This window comes from Canis lupus, chromosome 29, assembly GCF_048164855.1.
Source record: "Canis lupus baileyi chromosome 29, mCanLup2.hap1, whole genome shotgun sequence".
Lineage (NCBI taxonomy): Eukaryota > Metazoa > Chordata > Mammalia > Carnivora > Canidae > Canis > Canis lupus.
In genome coordinates, this window is record NC_132866.1 from 31,391,124 (window position 1) to 31,401,261 (window position 10,138).

At 39.7% G+C, this 10,138-nt stretch overlaps 2 protein-coding genes across 4 annotated transcripts in view; both read left to right on the forward strand.

Annotated features, from left to right (window-relative positions):
• TM9SF3 (transmembrane 9 superfamily member 3) overlaps window positions 1–5,128 on the forward strand; it is a 67,996-nt gene extending 62,868 nt beyond the window's left edge. For both annotated transcript variants that reach the window (XM_072805863.1, XM_072805864.1), the window contains exon 15: window positions 963–5,128. In XM_072805863.1, coding sequence (XP_072661964.1) covers window positions 963–1,030 — 68 coding nt within the window. In that variant the 3' untranslated portion in view covers window positions 1,031–5,128. The remainder of the gene's footprint in view (window positions 1–962) is intronic.
• Window positions 5,129–9,817: 4,689 nt separating this feature from the next.
• TLL2 (tolloid like 2) overlaps window positions 9,818–10,138 on the forward strand; it is a 122,311-nt gene continuing 121,990 nt past the window's right edge. For both annotated transcript variants that reach the window (XM_072805865.1, XM_072805866.1), the window contains exon 1: window positions 9,818–10,025. In XM_072805865.1, the coding sequence (XP_072661966.1) occupies window positions 9,833–10,025 (193 nt within the window). In that variant the 5' untranslated portion in view covers window positions 9,818–9,832. The remainder of the gene's footprint in view (window positions 10,026–10,138) is intronic.

Below are 10,138 nucleotides of genomic sequence, written 5' to 3' on the forward strand. Positions count from 1 at the left end.
TAGTCACCAGTGGGTGAAAAGAAGTTAGTTCAAAGGTAACTAATTAGGGGTCTATGTGTATGTATGTGTTTGTGTGTGTATCATTATTAACTTAAGGAAGGCTTGGATGGTAAATTTCTAATTGCAGTGGAGAATCTTCTCTCTGATTTGATTGACTAGCTCTCTTGTTCTGAGGATACCTAAGTATAATTTGCAGTAAAGAGCTATCCCATTGATTCATTCAATAAATATTTATTGAGTACCTTATCATGTGCCATGTACTCTTTTAAGGTATAGGAGGTAGATAACTAACAAAACAGACAAATCTTTTGCTTTCTGGTGTTTTGAGCCTCACTTGAAGCTAATATTAAAAAACATTTCACTACTTACCTGTCTCTCTCATCTACTTCTTCAAATATATCTTTCTTTTTACCAACCACAGAGCTTCTATAATTTAAAGATAAAAACACCATCAGAAAATACCTCTTTAGAGCTTCAAATGCTATTGGGCCATGGTTCTCAGTCTTTTTCTGAGAGAATCCCATCACTTCTTACTTCCATTAGGTATCAGATGATTTGGGGAACATGTTAAAATGGTTTAAATGACCTAGAAAAATTTATATTTAAGTTTTAAAAAGACATGTTTTTTTCATTTAACACATTTTTGTCATTATCAAATTATTCTTGCTTTGTAAGTGATGTATTTTAATTCATATAGTTATTAATTATACATGTAATAACTGATATTTAATTCTAAAAATATCACATCAGGTCTAACCTGATATATGATAATAATAGGTGATTTGCGTAACAAATGATACGGTTCTAATAAGTTCAGAACAAATACTAACAAAAAAGATGTTATCTTGAAAAAAAGAATTGAAAAAAAGAATAGCTTTCCAGAGCAGAGAGCATTTAGTGTTTGTAAATGGGATACTACCCTGTATGTATTTGTTTCACAACATCTTATTTTATCTTTGCAGGAGCAATTGGTTACATGGGAACAAGTGCCTTTGTCCGAAAAATCTATACTAATGTGAAAATTGACTAGAGACCCAAGAAAACCTGGAACTTCGGATCAGTTTCTCTTTCATAGGGGTGGAACTTGCACAGCAAAGAAAAAAAAAGCGCAAGAAGAGATTTGGGCTTTCACACGGGTACTCTGTGGGTCTCTCTTTCCTGGATGGCTTAAAGTAACATCTATTTCCACTGATCCTAGGTTCTTACTGACTGCTTTCTCCAACTGTTCACAGCAAATGCTTGGATTTTATGCAGTAGGCATTACTACAGTACATGGCTAATCTTCCCCAAAACTAGCTTATTAAAGATGAAATAGACCAGCTCTCTTCAGTGAAGAGGACAAATAGTTTATTTAAAGCATTTGTTCCAATAAAATAAATAGAGGGAAACTTGGATGCTAAAATTACATGAATAGAATCTTCCTGGCACTTAGTGTTTCTACGTTATTGAAAAATGATGTTCCAGAAAGATTACTCTTTTCTCTTATTTTTACTGCCATCGTCAACCTATTATGGGACATTTTTATATATTGAATCTGGGTTCTTTTTGACTCCCCCTCCCCCCAATCGAACTGCATCCTTTTTTTTTTTTTTTTTGAAGAGAGAATTAAAAAATATTAAATCCTGCATGTAATATATCTGCTGTCATCTTAGTTGGACCAACTTCCCATTTATTTATCTTAAAGCTATTCAGTTCTATCTTAATTCCATCCAAAGAAGATACAGTCTGAAGATAGAGGTGTACTCTCTACAATGCAATTTACTGTACAGTTAGAAAGCAAAGTGTTAAATGGAGAAGATATTTGTTTTTATTAAACATTTTGAGATTTAGATAAACTACATTTTAACTGAATGTCTAAAGTGATTATCTTTTTCCTTCCCCCAAGTTAGTCTTACATCTTTTTTGGGTTTGAATGAAGGTTTTACATAAGAAATTATTAAAAACAAGGGGGGTGGGTAATAAATGTATATAACATTAAATAATGTAACGTAGGTGTAGATTCTCAAATGCATTTGGATGTACAGATTGACTACGGAGGACTTTTTTCTGATGATGATTGGTGTAGAAATGTGTGAATTTGGGTGGCTTTTTACATCTTGCCTACCACTGCATGAAACATTGGGATTTCTTCAAAATGTGTGTGTCATACTTCCTTTGGGAGGGGGGATTGTTTTCTTCTGTTTAATTTCTGAGGCTCCTACAGGAGCTAAATTTGTAATTTAGAAACATTTAATTTTGTTAATCCTGTCTGGGGCACTTAAGTAACATCTAAAGCATTACTGCTTTAGAGTGTTAAAATAAACTTTCCTGACCAAATTGTTTTGTGAAAATAGATGTGTTTGCAATTTGAAGATAATCTTTTCAAAAGGCAATTATTACTGAATGCAGTTTTTAAAATATACTGTAAACTATGCTTTTCTAATACAGGAGACCCACACTTTAAAATCCCCAAACTTCCTTACATCTAGATTATCCAGTATAGTCACAAAGTAAATGGTAAGCCCTTCGAATTAGATTGTGGCACAAAATCTCTTCAGTTTGGTGTACCATGTAAAGGGGGGATGGGGTAAAAGCGGCTAGCTTATTTACTAATGGATGAGCAAATAAAGGTTACAGTTTTCTAAGAGAAGTGATTTAATTTTGAATACATCTTTCTGGAACTATCCATAATGTGAAGTTTTCCTAGAACCATTGAGTTTCTAGTTTAATAGTTTGCTATGCAAATGACCACCTAAAACAATACTGTATATTGGTATTTTTAGAAAGACTCAAAACCGCTGTATTTAAACTTCAATGTGAAACTCATGCCATTTATAGTTCATAACATGTTTTCATTACAAAATGTTTCTATAAATTGACTCTGCATCCTATAATGTGATATGTAAGGACTATAAAGAGTGAAAAGTTTGGTTTCTTACCACTTAAATATGGCTGACATAAACAAACAGGAGTTTGATCAGAAGCTGTAGTAAATCCTTTCTCAAGCCAAAATGTTATATTAAATGCAGTCTACTGGCTCTTCCATTTTCTCTTCTCACCTGGCTTTAAGATCTTACAAGAAAGGACACTGAATGCCAATATTTAATGGTTTATGTAATATAACTCTTTAACCACATGTAAAGTACTTACAACACCATATCGTCTGATGGAGTATAAATTGAACAGCAAACTTTTATCTTAGTAAAATGACATCTATTTCTCATGAATCTTGCAGGTAAGATGTAGGGTTTTAAAAAATGACTGCTTTAGCTACTTTCAGGTCAACCAGTTCTTTTTACTAAATAGATTTCAAGTCCTTGGGAATCTTCAGGTAAAAAAAAAAAAAAAAAAGCGTTCTAATTTCCAGATATATTAAGTATCATTAAAATGAATATAAATTGCCTTGAAAGTCCTTTGGAAAATACGTATTAGTTTCTACCTTTATGTAGGTGCTGGCTATGTCTGTGTCTTTGAAGAAGATGTAATCCATAAACAGTTTAGCTCCCTAGCTCTGGGTTATAGAGTAATAAAATAAAATATGACTTAAGTTAACCAAAGGGTGAGGTTCTTCCACTCCATTAATGCTGTTTATCTGTCTTTTCATATGTTAACATTATTTGCTCAACTTATCAACTGATGCTTTGAACACTATCTAAAACTAAAGATAAACTTTCTCCTTGCATCTATAAGCATGCTTCTCCTGAAATTTATACTACTAATTGACATAATTATTCATGTGTCCTAGTACAAGGGTAGGATAAAGTGGAAATGGAACGGCTGGAAGTATGGTAAAGCATTCTTTGGTATATCATGTTGGGCTCCTGATTTGTGCTGAGTTTGACCACAAATCAAGCCCCATCCTCTTAGAATTCATTGTACTGTGGTGATATCTGAACCTGGTGAATGATATGATTGGGTGTTTTCCATTGACAGTGGACGGATCTCTTTATAAAGGTGGTTGCTGCAAATTCCAGTTCTTCCAAAATCCACTTATTTAGGGTTTATCCACAGATTGTATTCCGTTTGTTAAAGCTTTTGTTTCCGAAATGTTTACAGACCACCTTATGCCCTATGTCTTGCAAATAATCTTCCTTTAAGATTTCCTTGAATTTTTACAAATGTAAAAAAGAAAATAAATGTATTAATGTAATTTGTTCAGGAAAAGCTATATACTGAAGGGCTTCTGTATATAAATTCTGAGAAAGAAAAGCCTATTTGTAACCTATACACTGCAGTTCCATCTGGGTTTTAAGTTTAGATTTCAGTGTGTCTTAGGGCTTCAGTCTATTGATTTACTGGAACATGTAATAGGAGCAGTGATGTATGAAAATGCAAGTATTCATTAATGTTTTATACCTTCATAAAAATTCGATGGTTATGAAGCTATATTTTAGCAATCAAGATGTTAAAGAGATCAGAGCAGTGAAAATTTATAAAGATTGTTTGGAAGTGTGTACAGAAAGAGACTAGATTTAGAGGTAGGGTAGATCAAAAAGTGAACATAAAACTGCAGAAGTCTTCTAAGACTTAAATTCAGTATGAGGAATAACTATTTCTCTCTTATGAGCCTTTTCTGAAAGCCGTCTGAGTTGACATTCTTTTTGGAGCTGTAGGTGGAATTGTGCAGAGAAAAAAGCAAAAATTAAGTTATTTTGCTGTATCAGGAAATGGAAACAAACTGGTGTGAAAGCTGCTCACGTGTGAGTATTAGTGAACTAGGTGTGCAGATGATTGATGGACAAGGCAGAACTTTGTGTGTTTACCCCAGTTCCTCACTTTAGGTAATTTGAACATTAGAAATGTTACAAGTAAGATCTGAAGGCAAGGAACAAATAACATGGAATTGTGTTTGGAAGGACAAGAGAGTATACACGGAAAAGCAGTCCCAGTCGGGCTTTTTCATCAGTGTCAAATTTGAACCTTTAAGTCCCCACAGAGCCCGGGCAATCGGTATCAGTTGGAAGAAAACAGTTACTGCTTGATAATTACTTCCATTTTGTACACACCTTTGGTTTGTGTAGGTCATGTTCCAACTGGCTTTTTAGTAATAGATATCCAGTGTATACTGTATCAAATACATTTGAGGTTCTAATCTAGTCTGTTAATCTAACCGAAATTGGATTTTTAAAATAATAAAAAGTTAAATGTACTTTCCTTGGATGCTTTATTTCTTTCCTTTTTGAAACAAGTGAACCAGGCATAAGGGATAACCCATTATTATTGGTATGCATATGAAGAGATTACCAATAGCCTTCCACAGTCAAACAGGAATCAGCAAACTTGCTGTAAAGGGTAGATAGGAAATATTTGAGGCTTTGAGAGCCAGATACAATTACTCTACCGCTGTAGCACAACAGCCATAGTAGATAGTACATAAACCAGTGAGCATGGCTACTTTCCAATATGACAACAAAAACAGCCAATGGGCTACAGTTTGCCGACCCCTGAAATGAAGGCTTTAAAATCTAAGATTTTACTTTTTCCCCCCTATTTCTTATTTTGAAAAAAAAAAATATATATATATATACACATACACAGGTGCAAGAATGGTATAATAAGGTTTGTCTTTACAAAATTATTTTTCTCTTTTATTATGATTCTTTTGACTTCTATTGACTTATCACTTCTTTTGACTTCTATGCTCAAATCCCACTACCTCCCATGCCTGTCATTCTGATTGACAATACGTTGTCTAGTCAAAGCAGTATTATATAAGCAGTATTCACAACCATTCTGTGAAGCTGATAACGTAGATCAGTAGGTATTAGAGAAAAGAAGCTACAGCAGCCAAAGAGTACTATGTTAGGCCAGAAGTATTGAGTAGATTAGAGTCCTCTTGACCACTGTCACTGTGAAATGGGGATATCACCTCTCCAGCCTGGGGAGCAGATAATACAGGTAAAGATCACATTGAAAATGAGTGTTCTATACCAATGAAAGGGTTATTTTTATTGTACATCAAAATCAGTAGTTCATTGCTTCAGGTCTAATGGTACTTCTGTTTTTCATTTCCAGTTTTAACTAGTTATTTAAATCCTTGTCAACCTTTTTTAGTTCTTTTCTTCCCCTGATTTTATTAGCTGCCTCCATACCTATACTTGACAATTCCTGTTGGCCAAGTAGTTTTAAGTTAGTAGAAATTTGGATTACTTTTGATCTCTAATGAACATTTTTTGTGTGGTTGGAAAAGACTCTTATACAGCCAGTTTCTGGATTTCAAAAAGAGAACTATTTTATTAAACTGTTCATCTACAGTTTAACATTAGTAAAAGGGGGAATGTGCCCCCAGTGGGACATGTGGAGTCGTTGGTAATATACTCTACAAATAAATTATTTTCAAAGCTTTGCATGTTTAAATAAAACATGCAAAAAACTTTTATCAAAGTTTCAAATTTACAAAGTGGAAGGAGATGGTTATAGGGAGAAGTTGATGGAAGTTATTTTAACTAGCCAATGTCATGGTTATTCTTAGTGGCTCAGTCTAAGCCGCTAAGATTATGGGACTTAATCTTGAAGGTCTTTAATGGGAAGGGAGGGTCTAGAATGAAATATGGAAGGTGGTTCTAAGTTGGAGTTGATTATAGACCAGTAGGGTAGGACAGACATATATATAGGTAAGTGTCCAAAGTGTGGTAAACTATTATAATAGGTGTTGGCATGAGGATGCAGGCTGTGTGGTTATCAAGTTGTCCCCAGCAGACACCCGCAGGTTTGAAGCAGCAAGGCTCTATTAGGGCAATTGCAAGTCTTTAATGCAACAAGAGTAGAGCACAGACAGAGGTGGAAGGAACTGGGGCTGGAAGTATGAAAGGTGGATGGTAAGGTCTGGTGTGTCTGAGGAGCTTGGATAAAGGTTTTGGAGAAGAGCTACAAGGAGTTTTAAATAGCTGCTAAAAATTGTAATTTAAATTATTTTTAAGAACTTCCAAAGAACTCAAAGTGCCTTCTCAGTGGTCAATATTGTAAACAAAGGAATAAACCAGCAGATGAGAGTTCCTGCTCTATTCCAGAGGTTCTGCTCCCTACCTCAGAGGAGAGGGTGATGATGTGTAGTGCCCTGGAATGGCAGAATGAGAAAGTGCCATGTGTGGAGTAGTTGAGAAAACTAGGGGTAGTGGAGGGGTTCGAAAGCTGCTGCAAGAGAACCGGGCTGCTCTGGGTATATGGAAAGTGATGGAATGAGTTAGGTGGATGATAGATATCTGACTAAACAGGGCGCAAAGGTTGTATCCACTTGCAGGTTTTCCACAGGACCATGAGCTATGGGGGAGGAAACCTACAAAAATTATGAATAATTACGAATGCAATGGAACTAAGCTGAGCAGCTTGCAAGCATAAAGACTGTGATTCTAAATCTACCTCTAGTTTTCCCATGGGACTTAAATTTAAAATACATGTATTTTAAAAATTATGTGAACGCAGATTAGAGTTTAATATATAAAAGTGTGAAATCAGGAACTGTGGAACTATAGAACTGATAAAAGTGATGGGACACATGGGTGGCTCAGTGGTTGAGCATCTGCCTTCAGCTCAGGATGTGATCCCGGGATCCTGGGATCAAGTCCCGTATCAGGCTCCCCCACAGGGTCCTGCTTCTCTCTCTGTCTATGCCTCTGCCTCTCTCTGTGCGTCTCTCATGAATAAATAAAATCTTTAAAAAATCTGATAAAAATGATTAACCATCCCTTTTCAGTTCCTATCTAACCTCTCAATACTGTGATCCAAATGTTTTGTTGGTATTTGTTGGTTGATAGCCCAAGTAGCATCAAAACAATACTTCTGACATAAAACTGTGCAGCTTGCTCACTCAGGAGCACCACACTGTCTTCAAAATACTTGGACAAAGAGTGTTGGTGAGAAGACCTGGCAGCTACTCACCAGGTGGGGATTAGAGGCAATAAAAGCTCACAACCTCAAGGCTTGTATAAGAAGTCTCCTGTAATAATTGTCCTACTTTCCAGAGGAATTCCCTGCTAATGAGGAAGCCAGTTGGCTGTTTGCCTAGTGCCATCTGGAGACCTGGAAGTGTCACAGAAGTTTGTTAGGCTTTTTAGATGTTGACTTTGTGGACTTGTCTACTGACAGGTGGTGACCTTCACTGGATTGAATGCAGGGAACTCTGGCGTTGGGTTTGACTCCTTCCAGCATTCAGGCAGAAATGGCGTTCAACCCCTTCCCACACCTCATGCCTGTTTAACGGCCACTTGGCCTCTTCCCTGCCATTTGGTGGTATCTATCCCGCCCAAATTTCTTCCTCTCACGAGTTCCAAATCAGATCTTCTTTTCCAACCTGTCTCCATTCTGTATGTGCCCATTTGATGATGAAACAGGGTCAACTTGGATTTCTTAAGATAAAGACAAAATACCCAATAGTCACCTTCAGTGGTTAAGTTGTAAGTCTTTACTGGTTTGAAGGACTCGTTACCTAGTTAATAGGTAAGACAGATTATCATAATAAGATGGACTATCCTAATGCAAGAAATTTGACTCCTGCATAAAAAGCCCAGCTCTGGGCTCTCTGTCAGCTATTTTGTCATTAGTGGCTGTGAAATCATGTGGAAACCCAAAAGGAAGTTTAGTTCATTTTTTCCTTGCAGTTTAAATGAAAAAGAGATTCTACTGGGTGTGATGCTGAAAAATCTCTACACATTGGTATGGTTTACTTCTTGATTAGGGCAATTTTGCTTGCATAAAAAGGTCTTTGAAATGCCTCATGGTAATAGTACTTTTTATGTCTCTAAGTCAAAATGGCTCAGTTCTGACAATTTTTACATTTAAGGTACAACGTGGGAGTGGGTTTCAAATATCTCTTGATTATTCTAAATTATTTGGGCATATGTTTTTAATTGTCAAAAAAAAATAACCAGGCTTCAGAAATTGGTCATTTTTATTCCATCAAGTTAATGGTAAGTGGCTTATTTAATAAAAACATGCCTGTAGTTTAACACAAATAGCACGTACAGCTGTTCATTTGTCAATCTTTTTTGCCTGTACGAAGCATCTTAAACAGTTTTGCTAAAGGGTTGGGTCACCGAGAGGGGAAATCTGTCGTTTTAAATAATTCTTCCCCTAAGGCACCCATATCAGCAGCCACTACGTTTGGTGAGGTGGGTGCTGCAGCCAGCGTCCTTCATGGCTGGACGAGGGATGTTGAGAAAGCTGGGAGAATCGTCATCTTTGGTTTTTACGAGTTGAAAGCTACCAGCGAGATTAACTGTCCGAAAGCAGAGCCAGTGGATGACGACGCCGACCGCTCACGGGGGGCTCCTGGCCCTGAGCTCGCAGCCGCCACGTGTGCGTCCGGGAGTTGTAAAGTGACTGAGGCGAGTGAAACTAGGCGGGAAGTCCAGCCTTGATCTTCAGGAGCAGCGCTCTCGGGGGCCGGGGGGGGGGGGCCGGGGGGGGGGGCCGGGGGGGGCCCGGGGGCCCCGGGTCCTTGCCTACAGCATCTTCACCTCGCTCCGCTTCCTCCGAAGTTGCGGAGGTGCCGGGAAGAGGAGGGGCCTCGCCTCGGGCGCCCGAGTGATTGGCTGCCCCGGGCCCCTGGCGAGGCCTGTGTGGTCCAGCCCGGGCGGAGGGGCGGGGCGGCCACTGCTCCCACCACCGCCACCACCGCCACAGTCGCAGCCGCCGCAGCCTCGGCCGCCGGGCAAGGAGCTCCGAGCGGCGGCTCCCCGGGCGCCCCGACGCGGCCCCGGCCGCCGGCCCTGCTCGCTCCGCGCCCGAGCCATGCCGGGCAGCCGTGTCTGATCGTGCGCCCGGCCGCCGCCGACCTCCCGGGCGCACGGTCCCTGGCCCGAGCCGAGCTTTCCGCGCACGCGACTCCCGCGGTCTCCGTCGGCGCCTCGCAACCATGCCCGGGGCAGCTGCTCTCGGGGCCCCGGGGCCTCTGCTGCTGTCTCTGCTGCTGCTGCTGCCGCCGCCGCTGCCCCGCGGCGCGGGGGGGCTCGCGGAGCGCTCGGAGGCCGCCCGGGACTCCTCGGCGCTGGAAGGCGAGGACGGCGCGGAGCCGCCGCTGGAGCACTACCACGACCCGTGCAAAGCCGGTAGGTCCGCCGCCGCGGCGGCCGGGGAAGTCCGGCAGAAGTTTGCCTTTGAAATGCAAATGAGTAGTGGGCTAGCCCGCGCGGCCGGCCCCTCCCCGCCCCTCCCCCGAGGT